This window comes from Artibeus jamaicensis, unplaced genomic scaffold, assembly GCF_021234435.1.
Source record: "Artibeus jamaicensis isolate MK-2021 breed Jamaican fruit bat unplaced genomic scaffold, CSHL_Jam_final scaffold_369, whole genome shotgun sequence".
NCBI classification, from domain to species: Eukaryota; Metazoa; Chordata; class Mammalia; order Chiroptera; family Phyllostomidae; genus Artibeus; species Artibeus jamaicensis.
Window position 1 is genome coordinate 42,976,879 of NW_026522042.1, and position 23,715 is coordinate 43,000,593.

At 38.7% G+C, this 23,715-nt stretch overlaps 1 protein-coding gene across 9 annotated transcripts in view; it reads right to left on the minus strand.

Moving 5' to 3' along the window:
- Positions 1-45: 45 nt before the first annotated feature.
- The window catches only part of CCDC125 (coiled-coil domain containing 125), a 31,875-nt gene continuing 8,205 nt past the window's right edge, over positions 46-23,715 (minus strand). For 8 of the 9 annotated variants that reach the window (XM_053657239.1, XM_053657240.1, XM_053657241.1 and 5 more), the window contains 10 exons: positions 22,656-22,714; positions 21,431-21,517; positions 20,046-20,123; positions 19,262-19,347; positions 15,321-15,403; positions 12,795-12,910; positions 11,920-12,027; positions 10,184-10,358; positions 6,039-6,169; positions 47-5,016 (listed from right to left, as the gene is read on the minus strand). In XM_053657239.1, the coding sequence (XP_053513214.1) occupies positions 4,711-5,016; positions 6,039-6,169; positions 10,184-10,358; positions 11,920-12,027; positions 12,795-12,910; positions 15,321-15,403; positions 19,262-19,347; positions 20,046-20,123; positions 21,431-21,517; positions 22,656-22,714 (1,229 nt within the window). In that variant the 3' untranslated portion in view covers positions 47-4,710. Of the gene's footprint in view, positions 5,017-6,038; positions 6,170-10,183; positions 10,359-11,919; positions 12,028-12,794; positions 12,911-15,320; positions 15,404-19,261; positions 19,348-20,045; positions 20,124-21,430; positions 21,518-22,655; positions 22,715-23,715 lie in introns of all 9 variants that reach the window. The other variant, XM_053657247.1, reaches the window with a different exon arrangement.

Genomic DNA, 23,715 nt, shown 5'->3' on the forward strand with positions numbered 1-23,715 from the left:
ATTTTTCTGATTAGAATGCATAAGTAAGATAAGTTCAATTTTCTGAAATGTAGAATCAATAAAAAATGCAGTCAGTTATTTTGATGATCTGGTCCATATAGCATCACAAATTTGTAGTAGCAAGGGTAGTATTTAAAAGCCGAACAGTAAGAGTAGTAATATAGCAAAATGTACTCCCAGACTTAACAAATGTTAATATCCTAAATAGGAAAAAAAGAAAAAATACTACAGATAAAATTGAGGTCCCTTTAATACGTCATTCCATTTCTGTTTCTTCCTTTTCACGATTCCCAGAGGGGACCGGCTCGCAGGAGTTAAGTGTGTCCTCCCGTGGTTTTACACAGCTGTTGAATAATGCACATACTAGTGAACAGCATTGTTTTGGGTCTCAGAAGTTTACATTGGTGATAAACTGTACATCTCATACGGCAGCTTTTTTTCACTGAAAACTTAAATTCCGTATTTCTTCCATGTAAATATATGTATATATAAATTACTTGCACTCAATTATGGACTGTTATTTTTCTCTTGCTTAATAAAAACTATCATAAATGTAGCAGTTTAAATTAAAACAAATTTACTAGCTCACAGTTCTATAGGTCAGATAGATACCTGGCACGGCTTAATTATGTCTAGTGCATAGGCCAAAATCAAGGTATCAGTCAGACTGTGGTCTTAATCTTCTGAGGCCTTAGGGAAGACTCTGCTTCCCAGCTCGTTCATGCTATTTTAATGCATGTTCCACCTGCGCTTCCTAGCTGCCAGCCAGGGCAGTGCACATGCCTCGTCACGTGGCACTTTCCATCTGCAAGCCAGTGGCAGTGCTTCAGTTTGTCTGCCTTCCTCATCTGCTACCAAGAGAGAACTCTGTGCTCTTTGAAAAACAGGAGTTGGGGTGCACACCTGATTGGGTTATCCATTTATTAAGGTCAACTCTGTTGGATTTTAAATACATCTTAAAAATCTCTTTATGGCAGTTACCTAGCCCATCCCTAGATGGGAATTATGAGAAAGGTCATCTTTAGTGTATTGCCACATGGATATTTAGGTTATTTTCAGTTTTTCACAATTATTTAAAAACAAGAACATTTATATGCATTTTTAATTAGTGTTGATATTGCCATATTTCTCCAAAGTAGTTGTATCAGTTTACACTCCCAGTAACTAACTGTTCAGTAGTTCTTAAAAATGAAGCCCTTAACTTTATACCATATACAAAATTTAATTCAAAATGGATCAAAGACTTAAACATAAGACTTAAAACTATAAAAACTTTAAAAAAACAGGAAGAAAGCTTCATGACCTTATTAGATTTGACAAGGACTTCCTGGATATGACCTCAAAAGAACAGGCAACAAAAGTTAAAAATATACAAATTGGAATATATCAGATAAGGAGTTAATATCTGGAATATATAAAGCATCCATAAAAATCCAATTAAAAAAATTTTAAATCTAATTAAAATTTGGGCAAAACACTTAGACATTTCACCAGAGATATTATGGCAAATAAACATATGAAAAAATGCTCGACATCACTAATCACTAGGGAAATACAATTCAGAACCACAGTGAGCTCTGGCTAGGTGTCATTCCCATACACCAGAGGGTACAGGTTGAATTCCCAATCAGGGCACACACTTAAGTTTCAGTTTGATCCCTGGTCAGGGTGTGTGTGGGAGGCAGCATACTGATGTTTCTCTCTCCCCCATCCTCGAACTCTGCAATCAGTGAACAAACTTATCTCTGGACAAAGATAAAAATAATTAAATAAAAATAAAAAATGCGAAAATCACAATGAGATATTACTTCATACCTATTAGGATGGCTACTATTTTAAAAAGCCTGACATTAACAAGTCTTGGTGAGGATGTGGAGAAATTGGGGCCCTTATGCACACTGTTGGTGGGAAAGTAAGACAGTGCAGCAGGCTACGGAAAACGTGTTTCTTCAAAAAATTAAAAATGGAATTACCATATAATCCAGCCATTTCACTTCAGAGTAGAGACCCCCAAAACTGAATACAGGGTCTCAAATACACATTCATCAACACTGCATTAAATTAGCTGGTTTACCTCATCATCTCTACCACTTACATAATCTTTGTGATCTTTTGCTAATTTGATACCATAATTTATCTTTGATTTCTGTGTATTAATCCCTCTTGTGAACTGTTGATTCAGATTCTTTGTCCACCCCAATTGGAGTGTTGCAAATATCCATTTATATAAATTTGTTTCATACAGATATACACATATACACACATTAAAAAATAACCTTTCGGGGGAGAGGGTATGCAGGGTGGAGGGGAATGAAGGGGGAAATGGGACAACTGTAATGGGATAATAAAATATGTTTAAAAAATAAAAAAAAAAAACTTTTCTAGTTTTTGTAATTTGACTTTTTTTGTTTCTAATTTTAGTATTAGATAATCCCAGATCCTTTCCTTACCTTACCTTAATTTTTTATTGATTTGAGAGAGAAGGAAAGGGGGGGGAAAGAAACATCAATTTGTTATCCACTTATTTATGCCTACATTGGTTGTTTCTTTTATGTGCCCTGACCAAGGGATCAGACCCATAAGCTTGGTGTATTGGGATGATGCTGTAACCAACTGGCTATCTGGCCAGGGTTCTTACCTTTTATTTTATATGAAATTCTTATACATAGTAGATCTGTGTATGGTCTTTTTCCTATTCCTTTGACCTGCTGGTATCACACTGCTTTAAAATAAGGTACCTTTAGCCCTGGCTGGCGTAGCTCAGTGGATTGAGCATGGGCCTGCAAACCAAAGGATCGTGGTTCGATTCCCAGTCAGGGCACATGCCTGGGTTGCAGGCCAGTTCCTAGCAGGGGATGCACAAGAGGCAACCATACATTGATATTTCTCCCCCTTTCTCCTTCCCTTCCCCTCTAAAAATAGATAAAACCTTTAAATAATGTAGTTTTATATTATTAGTCGGGAACTTTTTTTTTAAGATTTTATTTATTTTTAGAAACGGGAAGGGAGGGAGAAAGAGGGAGAGAAACATCAACGTGAAAGAGATAGATCAATTGTTTGCCTCTTGCATACTCCCAGCTGGGGACCTGGCCCGCAGCCCAGGCATGTGCCCTAACTGGAATTGAACCAGGGATCTTTTGGTCTGCAGGACGTCACTCAGTCCAGTGAGCCACACCAGTCAGGGAAGAACAATATATTTTAATATCTGATAACAATAGCTCTTCATCATATCTTTTTTTAAACATTTATTTGCCAAGTTTTCAGCTTTTATCATTTACTAATGCCAATTAAATGCTCTCCCTTTGACACAACTGTATTGTTGATATTGTTACCTTATACTCTGTTATTTAAGTAGTATTTAGTGAAGCCATATCTTTTCATCAGATCTTCAATTAGATAAGTTTTATTATAACTGCTGACAATGTAATACATTTCCTTCAACATAAATGTGATGATACTAATATAGCAATATTCCCAAAAGGAATTAAAGATTATTACTATGTAATATTTATAGAAACAGAAAATTAAGTGATCTAAAATTTAGCATCAAAACCAAGAACTTAATTCAGACTGGTATGGGCATCAGAATTTTGTGTAGATCTGGCTACAAACTGTCACCACTTTGGAGGAAAAACAAAACTATGAAGCGAACTAGCTATGATTTTGAATATACTTCTACCAAATTCCCACCATAGTAACTTTTAACTGAGGTTAACTTAAGGAAAATATTTTAAACTTTATGTCACAAAGGAAAAATCCTGAGAAACACAAAACAAAAGAAGTGTATTTCCAAAATTAACATACGTTCACTCCTAGGCATTGTTATTTTTTAGAGGATTAATTTACATTATGTTGTTGCTTGAGCCAAAGATCCCCATATTCAATCTAAATAGTTAAATAACTTTTTGTTTTTCTCAAAATACTGGTTTGGCCAAAAAGTTCATTTAGTTTTTTTTCCATAAAATAAAAAGACATTTTTCATTTTCAGTAATAACCTTATTGATTTGGATATTTTAAGTATGTCAGCTATTTCCTGTGCTGCATAACATTGATTTTTTCAGTTAACGTCCCAATTTGATCGCTATCAACTAGTTTAACAGACTGTGGAGCATCATCCAGAGAGAATCTCCAGCAGGAAACTTCGCAAACCACTTTTGACATGTTTGCTCAGTCACAGCACCTTCTCCATACACTGCACAAATCTTTGTTTGCATTTCAGTTGCAATTTTACCTTTTTTGAAATAATAAAGCATAATATGTCAAAAGTGTTGCATATTTTCTTCCATCTTCAATATTAAAATGGCTACACCAAAATTCACCAATTTTTGTAAGATTTTTTAAAACACACCTTGATATGACAGCTGTCAAAAAGTAATCTAACAAAATTATTTCGAATGAAGTTGACAGCTAAGCACGACTAGAGCCATCGTACAGAAAAATACCAAACAAACTTTTTGGCTAACCCAATAGAATAATATTTTTGTTTTTAAGTTGTTGGTAAATATTGGAAAATTTTAAAAATATAGTGATATATTTTATAAATAAAATGTCTACACAGAATACTAACACATTTCTTGTAGGAAACATTTGAGTATTTAAGCTGCCTCCTAAAATTTAGAAATAACCAGAAAATATACAACTGAATATGTTACAATGTTTACACAATCCTTTTTCAAAGTCTTTTGATATAAACAGTTCTTGGTTCTAATTTCAACTGCTTTGTCTTCCAAACATGATATTTGATGGCAAAGAATGGGATCTTTTCAGAGTTCTTGCATCAATTTGACCTATATGAAGATGCTGGGGTAGACAAATGCAGCCCAGAGAATTAAAAATTTGAACACTTGAAGGTACAGGATCATGCAAAACAGAGAGCTCTGTAGTTTTCTGCTGCGGAGGTTTTAATGGAAAATTGCTGTTATTCCCTTTTGAGCCTGTGTCTTTGTCTTCCAATGCCCGAGCAAGCATGTAACTAACTTTTCTCTGATGAGCCAAAGCCTCTTCTTTATCATTCAGCTGCATGCACAGAGATTTAAAAAATGCCAGTCAATAAATGATACAGACCTATACTCAGAATTATTTTATCAAAATGTTCATTCTCCAATCTGTCCAGTCAATCAATATGAATAAATTAATTAGGTGTCCACTGATTCCCAAGCATTATGCTATATGTTACTGAGGATATTTTTTTCTGAAGATTTTATTTATTTTTAGAGAGAGGGGAAGGGAGAAAGGGAGCGAAACATCAATTTGTGGTAGCCTCTTGCATGCTCCCTACTGGGAGCCTGGCCCACAGCCCTGGGCTGTGCCCTGATTGGGGATGGAACCAGTGACCCTTTGTTTCCCAGATGGGCACTTGAGCCACTGAGCCACACCAGCCAGGGCTTGAGGATATTTTTTAAAGGAAGAACAGAAAACTACTGCTGAAAATTTTGTCTGAAGAGCAGGCAGAAATACATATACGTGTGTGTGTATAAATAAAATATACATATAAATATATACAACAAACCTGTACTTACCTCTGTAAAAGAATGTTGAAATTACCTATATTTAACATTGTTTTTATATATTTATATGTAAATAAATAACACTCTCCTATAGATAAGTACATTCATATAATGTGAGTCTCTGGTCACCTGTGAAATGGGGATAGCAGGGCTGAGTTCAAGCTTGGGGTCATGATTAAAGGACATAATGTGTCAGGAAGTGGATGGCTACTTTAAAAATTCCTGAGTAAAGAGAAGGAAGGTCTTGCCATGAACTATGTATTTAAGTGCAGAAGACAGAGATGCCTGGAGTTAATTATGGGGAGCCCCCTTTTTCAGAGGTGGAGCTTTAAACTTGCACAGGAAGAACATGGACGGGGGAAGTGGCAGGCAGAGCATGCTGAGAGTTCAAGGAGATGGAGGCTGTAACTCTGGAGGAGGGTCTGGGGAAAGGGTATAAAAGGCAAGTGTGGAGTGGTAAAGCTGAATTAATAGGAAGCAAAAAGATTAGCTTAACCACAATCCCTAACAAGAGAAGGCAAAGATACCAACCAAATCTATTAGCATTTTAAAGACTTCCCGAGGATTATCCTGGTCTTCAGTCCTCTTAGAACTGTTTTCAGAAGGGAGCATCCCCAACAGTCTCTGCCCTAAGGTCTTCTTAGTCCTTTGTGATAGTGATCCTAAAATCGAACATGAAAACCCAGCTGAGACATAAAAAAGACACTCCCTGATGTGAACTCCCAGGAACAGTGGTAAGTATGAACCAAGGCTACTGCGTTGCACAGTCAGGAGGCTGTCCTCCTCAGGAGACCCTGAGTGCGAGTGAGTCAGGCAGCACAGCGGAGTGGGGAGAGCTCGGGCTTTAGAGCCTGGTTGGCAAATGCAAGGAGAGGGCCACAGCGAGAGGCCAGAGCAATGCCCCGCCATTCTGTCGGATGCTGTCGCTGCTCCTCAGCTCGCAACAATGGCTGCCCACGGGAAGGCACGCAGCCCATGCTACCAGATCATCTGAGTCTTCCAGAGGAAGCACAGCAATCCTGATTTGTATGTGATACCTTCCAATTTTAAACTTCAGCCACATGACCCACATTACTTAAGAATACTATGAAGACCCCAAAAAACCTCTACAGGCCAGTGGCCTCTGAACCATGCAAACTCTGCTTCAGAGTCAGAAATATCTGGACTTGAATCCTTTTTGTCACTTGCTAACTGCATGACCTTGGACAGGTGCTCCGAGTTTCACTTCCTCAGCTCTAGAATAAGAGTATCAGTACCTATGCCTCAGGATTGCCGTGCCATTAAATTACAGAGCATCTGCTATGGGAGGAGGGTGGGCAGTTAGCGGTTAATAGGTACAGAGTCTGTTTGGGATGAAAAAGTTCTGGAGATGGATGGTGGTGATGTTACACAACACTGTAAATGTGCTTAACATTACTTACAAATGGTTAAAGTTGTAGTTACTCTCCCCACCCCTAAAAAAAAAAATGCGCTGTGAAAGCACCTAGCCCAGATACTGACGATGTTGAAAGTCCACATCCTGAAATGTGGACATTAATGTTCTGCTTCATCCATAGAGAGGATGCAATTTATACTACAAGGTGCAAAATTTGTAGATTTATACAAGGAAAATGTCAAAATTGTTTTTGAAATGCTTTGTAAATGGTCTCATGGAGAACAGACAGCAGATCAAGTGCAGCGACTGGGGCTCACACCTGACCTCTTCCAAGATCAGCTCTGGCAAGGGGAACATGCCAGACAAGTGATACCCTTGGCAACTTTGATGAGTTGTCTCTGTTTGCAGTTTTAAAAAAGGAACGAGGCTTATAACCTGTCACTCAGAACTTGGCTAAGCTGCCATTCAAGAAGAAAAGTTGACAGCTTCATTGGTAACCACACATAAGAGAACAGTCTGTAATAATAATCCTATACTGGTTAAGATTATTGAAAATATACTAGTAAAATGAATCAAAAGCTTGTCACTAAGAAACTCAGTCAAGAGTTAATGAAATTTTAAGGACTTGTAAAGGCTTTTCAGAGATGAATCAATTCTTTAAATCCTGCTTCTGAGTCTGTCAGTGCCTTAACAGAAAACAAGCATTGGGAGATATACCTCTGAAATCATATTTTTAATGGAAAAGTCCCTGAGTTTTATTACTAGCCAAGAAAGGTGGGAATTCTGGAATATAAAATGAGTACAAACTCAAGTGCTGAAATGAATATAAGTCTACCTCGTAAAAACCCAGCTTTGTCTGCATAGAACTATCCTTATGGCCAACCTCCATGCATAGTGGGGGTGGGAGAGGCTTCTATACAGGTGACAGAATGTGATTAGCTCTCATGAGATCACTTTAACCCTTCTTTTCCCTCCTTTTCCTCTTTCTCTCATTCCTCTTTTCCCTACAGTCCATCAAAACAAACAAGATAGATTTCCAAATGGATTTGCCTTTAATTAACAACACAGAACGCCAAGGCTATTGTCAAAGAGGATGCCTTGGAAACAGTCCAGCTGCTGTGAAGGACGTGGCTGGGAGAAGGGGTGGGATGCCTGAGGAGGCCACCTACACATTTGTTGTCCATGTAGAACTAGATACTCCTCATGTTTTCCATCCATCCCTAAAAGGCTAAGTGCATGGACTGAATTTTATTTCCCTTGCAAAATCATCTTCCTTGAGTTGGACATTGAAGTTATTTTATACCTTATGTTTTTGTCAAGGAATTATTATAGAAAACAGCCATATTAATATTGATTTTGTACCCTGGCTGGTGTAGCTCAGTGGACTGAGTGCAGGCCTGCAAACCAAAGCATTGCAGGTTTGATTCCCAGTCAGGGCACATGCCTGGGTTGCGGGCCATATCCCCCAATGTGGGTGTGCTAGGAGCAACCACACATTGAGTTTCACTCCCTGTCTTTCTCCCTCCCTTCCCCATCTCTCTAAGACAAAATCTTTAAAAAAATATATTGATTCTGTATTTACCATAAATTACTGTGGAGGACTTAGCCATTATATCGGCTTAATGGCCTGTGTAAGTCTCATGTCACAAAAACTTTTTAAGTTAACTTTAGGACAATGTGGAATGCCTCTTTAAGTATGAGAAATGAAGAACAGATTTTCCTTTTTTGCCCTGACTTCCATCTGATGAGCACTCTAAATATATAGCTTTTATAATCTTTTTTAACCTATGTTCATGGTTCTTCTTTACTGCCATTCTTATTATCCCTTCTTAACCATTTTAGCAAAGGGATGAGTGAAGTTTAATCAGTGAATCTAAAATTCACAACACTTGACCATATACTATTTATTACTAATATGTATTATTTGAAAAGAAAAAAATTAAATAAAATAGGTACCTATTAAAAGTTTCATATTTAATATTACAAGATGCTTACTAATCCAGAAGTTCATCTTCTAATTTTTATTTTTAAAGGTTTAATTTATTTAATTTTTAGAGTGGAAGGGATGGAGAAAGAGGCGGAGAGAAACATCAATGTCCCCTCCCCCCAACTGGGGACCTGGCCCACAACCATGAGCCCTGACGGGGAATTGCCAGTAAAACCCTTCTGTTTGCATGCCAGTAAAATGAGATATATTGGACTAAGGATTATGGATATTAACGTATTATAAAATATTTGGAAATATAGTCATGTCAGACTTAACAAAGCATTTAAATTTCTTAAGAACTTCACTTTAATCTTTCTTGACTGATAAATGATTTCAAATTGAAATTTTAAATTGCAGCAATATGAATTCTGAATAATATTGATAAATGAAAACCGATACTGACATTTTAAACTAAAATTTCCTTTAAAATAGCTACTTTGTATATATTGGATAACCAACTTCAACTGTAATTTTATTCTCATATCATCTTCATATATTTTGTTTACATTAATATGGTAATACTTTAAAATGTCCATGAACTTTTGATAGGCTTATGAACTAAACATTAACTTGTTTTATTATAAGAATATTTTATTAATTTATCCAATTTAAGATATTTCCTCTACTCCAAAATGTCTCCTCCAGGCCCTGGCTGGTGTAGCTCAGTGGATTGAGCATGGGCCTGCGAACCAAAAGATTGTGGTTCGATTCCTAGTCAGGGCACATGCCTGGGTTGCAGTCCAGTTCCCAGCAGGGGCCAGTTCCCAGCAGGGGATGCACAAGAAGCAACCATACATTGATATTTCTCTCCCTCTCTCCTTCCCTTCCCCTCTAAAGATAAATAAATAAATAAAAATTAAAAACAAAGATCTTAAAAAAAAACTGGTATTCTTTGTAAAAAAAAAAAGTCTCCTCCAGAATCATGCATGTCAAGAAAGTTTAATTCGATACATTTAATGTGAGTTTCACAACCATTTTCAATATTACTTCCCTCTTAGCAGTTTCCCTTTAACCATATAGTACTAACTATCTAGCATTCCTTCCTCCACTAAATGTGGTCTTGTTTCAATGAAACAGAAGTACACTAAAAAAGATTTTCCTGTTATTTTATGGTTTTGCTGCTCCCAATCGCTCATCTGCATATGTAACATCCAATGCCCCCCTTCTTCCCATAGATACTAAATTTTAAAATAAATCACAACTATATGCAAAATTTCAGTTACATTATCCATCCTATCAAATGTGCATAGTCAAATTATAACAAAAAATAACTTCAATTACACATGATTTATTGCCATTATAGTTCATATTTACCATTCTCTTGAACTTGCTTCCAATTTATCCATTTTGTTTCTTTTTTACACATTTTATCCATTTGTGTTAATCTTAGTGCCTGGTCATTTTTCCTCATTAATTGTTGCTCAAAGGCAATTCTGAATGCATCTGCCATTATGTATGCTTCTTCTTTACTCTTCTGCAAAAGTTCCAGCTGGTTTTGAAAGAAAGTTTGAGAGATGTCAGAGGAAAGCCCAGAATGATTCTTGCCTGACTGCTAAGTCAGATTAGCAAATGGAATCTTCCCACCTAGCATGGGTCTGGTAGTCTGTGTCTGGTCTGTATTATCTGCCTTAAATCTTGCCGGTTCTCTTTTGCAGTAACTGCCCACTCTGAACCAGAATACCAGAAAAGTCCTTTGTGGTGCCCTCAATTCTCTGGTAATTCAACTCTTGGACCCCATTATCCTACACAGGCCCTGTGTGTGTTCTCCCCAACTAGTGAGAATTGAGGCTATCAAAGGCTGCCTTTCAGCACTGCATTGGGCTGGCTGTTCCAGACAATACCACCAAAAATAACTTTGAATATCATCTTTCAGATACCTCCAATATATAGTTGACCCTGACTCTGATTTGTGTGATTTTATACTTTTCCTAGTGAATCGTTAATGTTTAGCTGTTACTTTTTCTATATAGTCTGAAGACCTTAAATTCCATACCTTCAGTAAAGGTAAAATATTTTTTAAATGATGGCCCATGCACTGTATTTGTTATTAAAGCGTAATTATAATGGCAGTGATCATTTGACTAAATGGTGGGCATCGCTAAACATATGTGTACTTCCTCTATTTTTTACAACCCTCCAAACTAGTTATTATTACCCTTGCCATATAGCTAGAAAATGATGGCTGTAAGATTCACACCTACCTCTGGCTAGTGCAAATATTCCTTCCACAGTACCTTGTTGCTTTTCTTATAAGCCTCATGTTTATCTTCCTGCTAATCAGTATTGAGGATCCCAGTAACTTTAAGCATAAGTGTACATTTCCCCCTAATACAGCAATATTCAACCTTTTATATCTCATGACACAAAAATTATTAGAATTCTGCAACACACCAAAAATATATATTTTTGCAAATCTGACTAAAATAGCTATAATTTTGATTCACTCACACAGGATGGCTATTGTTATGATGTTGGCTGTTGTAATTTTTACTTGCCAGTCTAAGGGAAAACAGGTCAGTGTCTCTGACTAAATAGTCAGGTATTGTATGGTTTAAAAATTCTTGTGGCACACTGTTTGAAAATTGCTACTCTAATATATAGTGATTTTAGAGTTATGTATAAACAAAAGAAATAAAATCCAGGAAATATTAACTACAATCTTAGGCAAACAACTTTATGTGACTACAATGTCATGCCAAGTAATTCTGGAACCATGTAAATAAAATAATTTATAAGTTCATGTTGTTATACAAAATTAAGTGTAAGTTCCATCACCAATGCCTACTAAAATGAAGCTAGTAATTGCAGATAAGTCCATTTATTCTACTATTAATAGAGAAAAAAGCCCTGGTTTGTGTATCTCAGTGGATTGAGGGCTGGCCTGAAAACCAAAGGGTCACTGGTTCAATTTCCCAGTCAGGGCACATGCCTGGGTTGCAGGCCAGTTCCCAGTACAGGGCACATGAGAGGCAGCCACACATTGATGTTTCTCTCCCTCCCTCCTTCCCTTACCCTACATAGAGAAACAAAATCAAAGCTTTTACTGTTACCTCTTGCTTGACCTGAAGAAGCATATTCTGAGCAGATGCTGCCATTTTGGCACAGGAACAGGGGTTCCCTCCAGGACCATGACAAAGGCAGGCTCCAAGGACGGCAAGCTTGAAATCCAAAAGCATTATCTGTTACTAAGTGTTGCAGAGTTTAGCTGGGCACAAATGAAGGGGCATGCCCACACATACCCACACACGTACATTTCTAGCCAAGCATCTGATTCAAAGACACTGAAAACAAAAACAGAAGGAACCTGAGGCCAGGGTTTTAGGATCCAAGTGAAAATTAATTACATGCAAATGAGGAAAATGTTACTTGGAACAAAAACATACTGGAATTTTGCCTTCCTCCTTTTCATTCTCTCCCTTCACCTTTAACCTGGCACAGTTTCATATAGTTCTGAATCCTTGGTGGGAACTTGATCTAATGAAGTAAGTACTAACATCCACAGTGTGGACTTCCTGTGCCTGCACTTGGCCCTGCATTAATCACTGGCAGCTCCTGTCAGGGAGAGCTGCATTCTCAAAAATGACTAAATGTTAATGTCAATGAGAAAAACAATCATCTGGCCACTCATAAAAAAAAAAGTCTATGATTATGTAATGTGAGACCCTACTAACATAGCTTCTGCTAAACCTGTAAAAAAAAGATAAAAGGAAGGAGGTGGCTAGCATGTCCCTTAAATGTCCAAGAATATTATGCATGAAAGGTATGGTTCCAGCAAGACAAGAACTGACCTGGGCAAACCACAGATCTCTCAGTCTCAAATTGGTAGGTATGCTGCTGTCTTAGAACATGTAATAAATAGATGGTGATGGCAGAAAGGAAAGAAGAAAATTTCCATCCTGCTAAGCTTTCATACCTGCTTACCTACCTCAAGACCTGAAACCTCTGTAAAGTCACTTTTATCCCTGCACGTGGTTTCCTGAACCATCTTCTGTTCTTTGATATCAAGCATAGCAAGGGCTTCCAAATACTGTTGAGTCAAACCTGGGAAGGGAAATATAAGGAAGCGTTAGTTCTGAGGGCCAACTGTAGCCTCACCTAATCCTGTTACATCAACGTCTATGCTTATTTCTTATAAGCAATGCATATACAACAGGCACTGCCCCCCAAATTTGGCCCCATCCAGAAAATCTGATGGAATAGTGGTATCAAAAATGTTGTTATTTCCAATGTGGAAGTATCGTGGGTTTTTTTTGTTTGTTTGTTTTTTAATTTATCTTTAGAGGGGAAGGGAAGGAGAGAAGGAGAGATATATCAATGTATGGTTGCCTCTCATGTGTCCCCTGCTAGGAACTGGCCTGCAACCCAGGCACGTGCCTTGACTGGGAATCAAACCACAAACCTTTGGTTTGCAGGCCCACATTCAATCCACTGACCTATACCAACCAGGGCTCGAGGCTAGCTTTTGCTAAAACTCCCTTAACCTGAATTGAGGCAGCAAATGTTTACTGCATTATCTTTAAAGTAACTTCCTAAAATCTGTGCTAAACCTTCTAAGTATGGAGAGTAACCAGTTCAACCACTTTTTTCCTTGATGGCAACATTCTTCTCTTTGAAGTAGTTGGCAGCATTCTTTCCTTTCTTATCTGTAAAACGTAATTACCTACAGTGAACCTGTGCATAGTAAACAAGCACTATCCTAAATATAAAGTATCCAGAAAAGCAATAAAAGCCTGTCCAGGCAGGGGTCACGGCCCTCTCTCTCACTTAGAGGGTGTCCATGCTGTCCCATTTTCTCCATAGGACTTCTGTAGTCCGTGTGAATTTGTCCCAGCCACAACACACGGACCCCATGGGCCAGAGTCCACATCAGTTTCCTATTGGGAGTTTTCACATTGCAGACCATTTAGAGCAAGGGCCCAGCTATCTACTGGAGAGCAGAAAACAGTAACTTTTCCCTCTTGTTGCAGGGTGCAGGGTAGGAAAGAAGGGGAGGAGTTGTGGTTATGAGCAGCTTCTGCCTGGAGAACTAGCCTCCCAGAGAAGTCTGCACCTGCTCCAGTAATTGGCACTAAGAAGTCCTGTGTGTGCGCAGTCCCCACCAGGGGCACTGCCACAGGTCACTCAACTACACCATGTACAGGGCCTCTCTCAGGCCCAGGAACTCGTTTAGAGCTCATTTTATCCCTTTCAAATGACCACTTTAAAATAGTTTTTGCTTAGAAGGGAGAATTAACATCTCAAAATTTCATAAAGAGTTGGTATCACTTTAATATTCTTGAAACACTTTAATATTCTTTTTACAATTTTTAAAATATCTTTTAAAGATTTTAAAAGACTTTATTCTTACTTATTTTTAGAGAGAGGGGGAAGGGGGGGGGAGGGAGATATCAATTGGATGCCACCCACTGGGGACTTGGCCTACAACCCAGGCATGTGCCCTGACCGGGAATCAAACCAGCAACCCTTTGGCTTGCAGACCAGTACTCATTCCATTGAGCCACACCAGCCAGGGCTTAAATTTCAAATTCTTAATGAGAAAAATAATATGTTCAAAGGTTAAGAATAATTATATTAGGGGAAAAGTCACAGAAAACACTTTTGAAGGCAAATAGTGTTACACAACTATACAATTATAAACCTTTCCTATTAGTGTCTCAATGAAACATACTTCTGCTCAGGTTCCTCAAATATCAGAGACTGTACCACTTTGTTTTACACTGAGTATAAAATCCATATCATAAGGACAAATAGGTTCGAAGCTTCATTTTGGAGGAATGGAAATGTTATAGAACTAGATGGTTGCACAACATTATGAATGTTATGGATTGTTCACTTTTTTGTTATTTTTTATTAGGCATTGGTTTTGGGTGTTAAGTTCAGTGGTTAAACAATCATATACCTACATAGTGTTCCCCATGATATTTCCAATACCCTAACTAGTACCACACATAGTTATTACAATGTCATTGACTATAATTCCTATGCTTTACTTACTTTCCTATGACTATTTTGTAACTACCAATTGAACTGTTCACTTTTTAAAATACTGATTTAGAGAGGGGGGATGGAGGAGAAGCAGAGCAGGAAACATCAATTAATTGTTCCACTTATGTATGCACTCATTGGTTGATTCCTGTGTGTGCCCTGACTGGGGGTCAAACTCGCAACCTTGGTGAGTCAGGATGATGCTCTAACCAACTGCTACCAAGCCAGGGCTAAAACTGTTCACTTTTAAATGGCAATTTTGTCATGTGAATTTCACCTTTTAAAAAATGTTTTTAAAAAAACCTAAATGATGCACTTTTTCTATTATCCTTACAATACATGACTTAGACACACTCACGCTTTGTCTCCATTGACATGTGTGCTCTAAGCACAGGACACTCTGTATAAAATGAACCTTCTAATGTAACATTTTAAAAGGGCCATTAAAATACCGCTCTTTACTTACTTGCATTGTCAGACTTCAGCATTTTAATCTCTTCTGTTTTTAGTTTCAAAGTTTCTTTGAGGACTGCCCTTTCACAGTTGAGCCTGGAAAAAAGTACCCTCCACATAATCAAAACATAAGCACTTTGTACTTAACTAAGAAGTACATTTTAATCCCATAATTTGAGCACAAAAACTTAAATTTAATTTTCCTATTTCAAAACAGTCTAGAATTTATATGTCATAAATAAAGACAACTTAAAGGAATGTGGAAAGGTTTTGAACATACTCTAAACCTTTCTGTGTAGCTGAGAAAGAATCAAAACCAGAAATACCTGTCAGGCATCCACTTAAATTACTTTATAAATTACTTTATAAACTGTAATTTAAAAAACACTACTCAGTCAAATGCATTATTAGCCCTGGCTAGTGTGGCTCAGTGGATTGAGCCCCGGCCTGAAAACCAAGGGTTCACTGGTTTGATTCCCGATCAGGGAGCAGGCCTGGGTTGTGGGCTCCGTCCCCAGTCGGGGGTGTGCAGGAGGCAACCTGAATATTGATGTTTCTCTCCCTCCCTTTCTCCCCTCCTTCCTTTCTCTCTAAAAATAAGTAAATAAAATCTTTTTAAAAAATGCATTAACTTTACTAGCTGGTTAACTATTTTTGTGCAGACCTAATATTAAAGTATCTTCTGCCAACTCTGCTTAATTGATGAGTATCTGAAAGGGTAATGTATCAACAAATTAGCTAAATAATACTATCAAAAATTAAACCATATACCGTATTTTTAGGACTATAAGATGCACTGAATCATAAGACACACTTTGCTTTTAGAGGAGGGAAATAGGAAAAACAATTTTGAAGCAACAAATGTGCTAAAATATTTAATAACCTGTGACCCCGCTCCACTGCCCACCATCCCCCAGCCAGAGCCAGGCAAACCACATTCAGACTATAAGACACACCCCCTTTTCCTCCCAAATGGAGGGTGCATCTTATAGTCCGAAAAATACAGTAATATATCCTCTTCATGAAGCTGTGGGGAAACAGGCACTCTCCTGTGCGGCTGGTAGGAGTGCAAAGTGCTAGAAGCCTTATAGAGAGGAATTTGGCAACACCTAGTAAATCTATATATGCATTTACTTCTGACACAGCAATTCTACTTCTAAGAAATCATCCTGAATAAAATACATCTCCAACAACACAACCTATATATGTTAAGGTTATTTATTGCTGTCCTGTGTACACTTGTAAAGATGCGGGAAACAACCTGAGTGCCTACATACAGGAGAACGGTTGAGTACACTGTGCAATGGAGTGATTTCCAGGATATATTATTAAATGGAAAACCAAAATGCAAAAGAATATTTATAGTACATTCTTTTGTATAAGAAAGGAGGGAAAATAACAAAACATAAACATCTGCCCCTTTGTGTGGACAGAAACACAGGAAGGAGAAACCAGAAAGTAATAAGGGTGGGCATCTGCAGATGGAGAGGAGAATGAAGGCTGGCAGGAGGTTGGGATGGGGGAGAGCAGCTGGTGGGGAGAATGACACCTCTCCGAATGGAGCCTTCTGACGATTTCTGACTTCCGAAAGCATGTCACTGTTTCACAAAGTCAAAAATAAACGGAATATCCCTGGCCAGGTGGTTCAGTTGGCTGGGGCATCATCCCACACCCAAAAGCTTGTGGGTTTGGTTCCTGGTCAGGGCATGTACCTAGGTTGCAGGTTCAATCCCTAGTTGGGGTGCACAGAGGAGGCAACCAACTGATGTTTTCCTCGCACATCACTGTTTCTCTCCCTCTCCCTCTCCTTCCTCTCTCTGTAAAATCAATAAACATCCTCAGGTAAGGATTAAAAACAAAAACAAGAAACAAAATCAGTAAATCAGCAAGCATGGTGAAAAAAACCTTAAAAGAACATACAAACAGGAACACATTATCTCAATTGAACAGCATAACCATATTAAAGAGAAAAAAGAAGAAACTGTCAAGTAACTTTTGAACAGAGGATTTTTAACTTCCTCAGACTGAAAAACAAAAACCAAACTACATGGAAGTGCTGGAGTCTGGTTAGTAGGTTTGATTTTACAATGGCATGTATAGCAATTCTAAAGCTACTTTCTGCATAGTCTATGGTGGAAAAATAAGTAAATATATTGGGTAATAGGAGCCGGGTTTCGCACTGTGAAAGTTATAAATGTGGAAAGGGGCAAAGCTAAAATAGTGGTGGCCTGGAACCGGAAAAACGAGTATGAACTCAGGGTTTTCAACAGACTGAGAGGAGAGATACTAAATAGAAGATGGCAGAGAGATGACAGACAGAAGAGGGGCGTGTCTTCCAGCTCTGTTCCTTGAGAGGACCTTCTAGCAATGACTCCCCGGTAGCAATGAACTTACCTAGTGCTCAGCCCCTGACTTCCAAACACCATTCCCCACTGAAAGGATCAAGGGCTCCTTGAGGAAGTGCCTAATATTGTATGCATTCCGGACTAGAATGTCTTGCACCAGAAAGCAAGAGTGTTAAAGGAATGATAGAAAGGTGTCAAAAAGCCACAGAAGCCAGTTGATGGCACTCCCACTGACCAAAGTTGAAAAGTTTTAGGCATCAAAAGAAATTAAGATAGTAATAGCTTTAATCTACTGAATAATGCAAGAACCCACAAGTTCATATTCATACACACACAAAAATAGGGAAAGGAAAAGTTCTCTCTTGCAGTAATATGCCAATACTTATAGAAGGAAGATGGAATACCCAAGCTGCCATTTGGCAACCATCACAGTAACAACTGCTTCAGGCAGAATGATCAGTGGATGTAAAAACCACTGGGTGAGAGCCTGATGAGGAACAGTATGTTTACATAATTTAAAGCACCTCCCCACAAAATGCTCGGTAATCACAAGGGGGAAGTGGTGACTGCAGTGTAGAACGAGGGCAGATGCCACACCCACACCAAGTGATGGAGATGCACCACCTAGGAACTGGACAAAGCAACACCTCACACCTGATCTGATGCACCGAGAGGACAACATTGCGTCGGGGCTGATCCTGCCCAAAACACGCAACCTGCATTTGGTCCGGAAGCACAGACATCCCCACGGTGGGTCCTTCTGCAAAATAACTGGCCCATCCTCCTCAAACATTACCAAGGTTATAAGGGACAAAGAAACACTGAGGAACTGTTTCATAGAAAACGGCACTACCAAATGCAATGTATGATTCTGTATTAGACCCTGAACAGGAGACATTTTTTCCCTCTCTTTTGCTCTGGGGTATTATTAGGATAGTTGGCAAATATAAATAAGGTCTATAAATTAATAAACAGTGTTGGTTTTTATAATTATGTTATGGTTTTAAAAAAGAATGTCCCTGCAACTTATTCTTATGGTTCAGAAAAACTTCTATCTCCATATTCAACGACAAAGAAAGAGAATGATAAAGCAAATGTAAAGGATCAAAATGTGGGCAATCTTTGTGGAAGTCATATAAGAATTCTTTGTTTTGTGCTCAAAAGTTTTCTATAAACCTTCAATTTATATCAGACTACAAGTTAGGAAATAATAAATTTAACATTTAGGTAATAAAGCCATCTGTAACCCAAGGTTTCGAATCAATTTCTGAATGGCAGATCTTATACAAAGTACATGTTAAAACTTAAAGTTATTAAAATCACACTAATGAAAGAGTTGCTTAAAAGATTTTGTTTGAAAAAATAGTGTCCATACTCAAATTAATCGGAAAGCAATGCCTCTTATGCTGTATTTGAAAATACTGTTTATATTTTATATTTTTAAAAGGAAAATAGAACTAATGAAGATATGGAACCTGCAAATGGATAAGCAATAAGAATTTTATAATATTTACAGTTAGCTCAGAGAAGAAGAAAGCCTAAGCTACATTTGAATTACACACACTTGAAAGATTTGCAAACAAAAATGATGGAATCATAATATACAAACCTGTCATACTTTTGGGTCCAAGATTCCTCTATATTTTTAAATCTATTCTGATCAAATTCTATTTTCCACTGCAAGGCATTTAGTTCCTGTAGGAAGAAAATAGTAACTTTCATGGAAAATTTTACAAAATCACTTCAGGATATTGTGAATAGCTGAAATCAATCATCTAATCATTTCACAGAAATAGGATAAAGAGGGGGAAAAATACCAATCACTGCTCAAAAAGAGTCTATGACATTTGTAAACCCATATAACATGCCTCTTTAGCGCTCAAAAGAGCTCTGCCTAAGCTTACTTATTGTAAGAGAAATTTCAGATTGTTTAGCTTAAAATTTGCTGGTCCAAACCTAGGTTTCTCATCATCAGGCCATGCGGACTTCACGAGCAAAATACACCCCTGGAAGTCTGAAGCCAGGGCCGCCCCATCAGTGGAGGGTACAAGAGGCACAGAAGGCACATGACCTTCGAAGGTGATTCCTAACTACGTCTTCAGTGAGGATGAGATGGTCAGAACTCAGAGGCAGGCTCTGGAAGCAGAGGAAGAAAAGAAGGAAAACAGGAAGTATCAACTTGGCAGGCTTCCTACTACCTTACAATGGGAAAATAAAAGAAACCTTAATTCTCTGCCCATTTGACACCTTGTTTTGGATTATAACCTTCAAAAGGGAAGCACGTCTAGCAGAAGGTATGCACAAATGACATATCCATTAGTAAGGTGACCTTTAAGAAAATTCTCTTTGAAAGATTTTTGGATTAAACGAGTCTAAGTTAAAAATACAAATACCTTCTCCAAGGATCTCTTTTGTTCCATAGTTTTTTGAAGTACCACCTGGGTATGACTTGTGGCTTTGCCAAATATTGCCTAAGAAAAATAAAAATTACATCAGTATAAATTAACTTGCTAATTACTCCTATGTGTACAATGAAGTTCTCATTTTTTAAACCCTCACTCAAGGATACGTGTATTAATTTGGGAGAAGAAGGCAGAGAGGGAGGGAGGGAGAAGGAAGGAGAAGGGAGAGGAGGAAAAGAGGAGGGGGAGGGGAGGGAACAGAGAAGAGACATCAGTGTGAGAGGAAGACATCTATAGCTGGCCTCCCGGATGCACCCCTGGGGACCAAACCTGCACCCAGGTAGGTGCCCTGACTGGGAATCTAACTTACAGGCCCCGGGCAGGTGGCTCAGTTAGTTGGGGTGTCCTCCTGTACACCAATAGGTTGCAAGTTCAATTTCTGGTCAATTTCTCCACAGGAGAAAACACCAAGTTATGTTTTTTCTCTCAAATATACACACACACACACACACACACACACACACACACACACACATATATGTTTGTTTGTTTGTTTGTTTGTTTGTTTGTTTGTTTGTTTGTTTTTTAACCATGACCTTTCGGTGCACAGGGTGACACTGTAACCAACTGAACCACAATGGACAGGGCTGAAGTTCGCATTTTTATTTTAAGGCAATAGCAAATTAATTTGAGATGAGAATTTCCACAGAGACCATTTTTTTCTGGAGCGTTTGATAGTTCAAAAGTCAGACGATCTTGGTTTGGCTCCTTCCCAGTGAAGGGGAGAATGCATGAAAGGATCTTTCACACAAAGACTTGCACAAAAACATTCATACTACCATTATTCAGATGGCCAAGAAGTGGAAACCCAATGCCCATAGGCTGGTGAATAGATAAACAAAATGTGCTACATCTGTGCAATGGAACATGAGTTGGCAAAAAAGCAAGAAAGTGCTGACATATGCAGTACCGTGCTTGAACCTCAAAACATGGGAACTAAAGGAATCTGGACACATTGTATGATTCTATCTATACGAAATAGAAAAGGCAAATCTGTAAGACAGAACGTAGATCAGGGATGGGAATGGGGCATGACTTGCTAATGTGCAAGAGGTTCCTTTCTTGGGTGTTGAAAACATTCTAACATTAGACCGGTGATGGTTGCACGACTCTAAGTTTAGTAAAAATGAATTGCATGCTGAAAACAAGTGAATTTTGTAGCATGAAAATTATACCTCAATTAATCTGTTAGAAAATCGAAACCTCAAAAAGAAATGGAATTATATCAGGCATTGCTGCTTTTGTTTTAAAAGCTAAAACCATAGGAACGAGTATTGGAATGTGAAAGTGATGGAAGTTTTCAAAAAACTTCGTACCATGCTTTGAAGGATTTTCAGTGCTTCCTCTTTACCTTCAAGTTGTCTTTGAGATGCCTCAAGTTCAGTTTTCAAAATTTCTACCTCCTGAGGAAAGAAATAAAATCAGTCTTCTTATCTGCAAGATGTGCAATGCCAAACGATCAATTTGTTGAGTCTACACGTAAGCTCAAAATGCAGTTTGACTCAAAGCACTCTGAGCTCATCATAAAAGAGGTTAGAAGTTCCTACAGGCGCTATAACTGGACCAGACAGGCCAAAATTGAGAGCCTCACTATCGGGTGCTATTTGTAACTCAAAGCCCAAATCCTTTGCTTTTACCCTCCTAGGCCACACAGCTAAGGATCTGGGGGGAAAGAATCCCTAGGCCACATAAAATGAGCACATGATCATTCACATAGCTCCAGTAGTTATTATGGGCTGAACTGTGTCCCCACAAAAGAAATGTCCAGGTTCTAACTCCTGGAACTGTGAATGTGACCTTATTTGGCGATAGTATCTTTGCAGATATAATTAAGTTAAAACGAGATCAGACTGGGTTAAGCTAAGCCCCAACTTAATGATTGGTGTCCTTATAAAACAAGAAAAACTTGGACACAGACACACAGGGGAGAATGCCATAAAACACCAGAGACTGCAGTGGGGCAGCCACAAGCCAAGGAATGCCAAGGACAAGGATTGTTGGGGACAACTACCAGAGGCAAAGTATCCTCCTCACGTCCTCTCAGGGAATATGGCCCCCAAAACCCTGATTTCGTACTTCTAGCCTCCAGAACTGAGAGAAGAGATCTGTTGTTTGAGGCCACCAGTGTGTGGTACTTTGTTACAGAAGCTTTCAAAGAGTCACAGAAAGCCCTGGCTGGCTCAGTGGATTGAGCACTGCCCTGCAAACCAAACGGCTGCCAGTTCCATTCCCAGTCAGGGCACACGCCTGGGTTGTGGGGCTAGGTCCCCTGTAGGGAATGCACGAGAAGCAACCACACTTTGATGTTTCTCTCCCTCTCTCTTCCCCTTCTGCTGTATTTATAAATAAATAAATAAATAAAATATTTTTAAAAGAACCCAAAGAGTCAGAAACATACACTAAACTGGACACACACTAAGATGGGCTTGCTGTTTCCCACAGGACAGGCACCCCTCACAGAAACACCTACTCCCCACAGGCCCAACAGGCCGGACTGACTTCGATTCACAAGAAAATTTTTATATTTGCCAGAGTACTTACCTCTAATGTTTCATCAAGACGTTGCTTTAATTCTACACTTGATAATTCTGAATTAGAATCTATTAGGGGAAAAAAAACACATTTCCTTCAACTAAAATAAAGATATTTGTTCATAAATTATCAAATATCAATTTCCCATTAGATTTCTGGTAATTTGGAAATAACCTATTAGGAAATTTGCACAATATTCTTACCTATGATCAGGTCAACTTCGGTAAAAAGAGAAAAGTGCATAAGACAAGATAAGAGCTCGTTCTCTTCCTGTTACATCTTGTTTCCATCCCAGTGTTTGCCCCACGTTTTTAGAAAGGCGGCTGCGCTTCGTGTTCAGTTTTCAACGTCTTGCTTGCAAAACAGTGTATGTCCTCTAAGGCACAGGTGGCAAATACAAGGCCCATGGGCTGAATCCAACCCTCCACCTTGTTTTGTCCGGCCCGGCTCCTTGTTTCTGTCTGGCAGCAGCATCAAGCTCCTTGCCCCTAGTGAAGGAGCAGTTACATTTACACGGTCCTAAAATCACATTCGGCCCTTTGAAGGCAACTGCAAGGCTGATGTGGCCCCTGGTGAAAATGAGTTTGACAGCCCTGCTCCAAGGACTTGGAAGAACAATGTATAAATAATCCCATCCTAATTTCAAGAATTTTGAGGGATGAGGATAGATCCCCAGCTACAACAGTTGTTTGTAAACCTGAAACCAGGTTTCTTAAAGTATGTTTGCGCTGCTCTAATTCCTGTCCTGCATGGGTCGGGGAGGTTGTACAACGTGGATTACAGGAGACTCAGCCTCAGGAGAGCTGTGCCCCAGCACAGGCACGCACCCAGCCACGAGTTCCCGGGCCCTGCGGAGACGTGTCACTCCATCGCAGTATGATTCCCGATTTTACTCTCTCCTTAATGTATGGGAGAATTGGTTTTTAATTACAGTAAGTTGAGGTTAATTTTGTTGCGGTAAGTTTTGAGGACTTCATAGCATCCCTAAGATAACCAGATCTACGTGTGTCCTGAAGGGGACACTCCTTCCCCAGATAAGCACCAGGCTTGGGGTGCTCAAATGTCACCT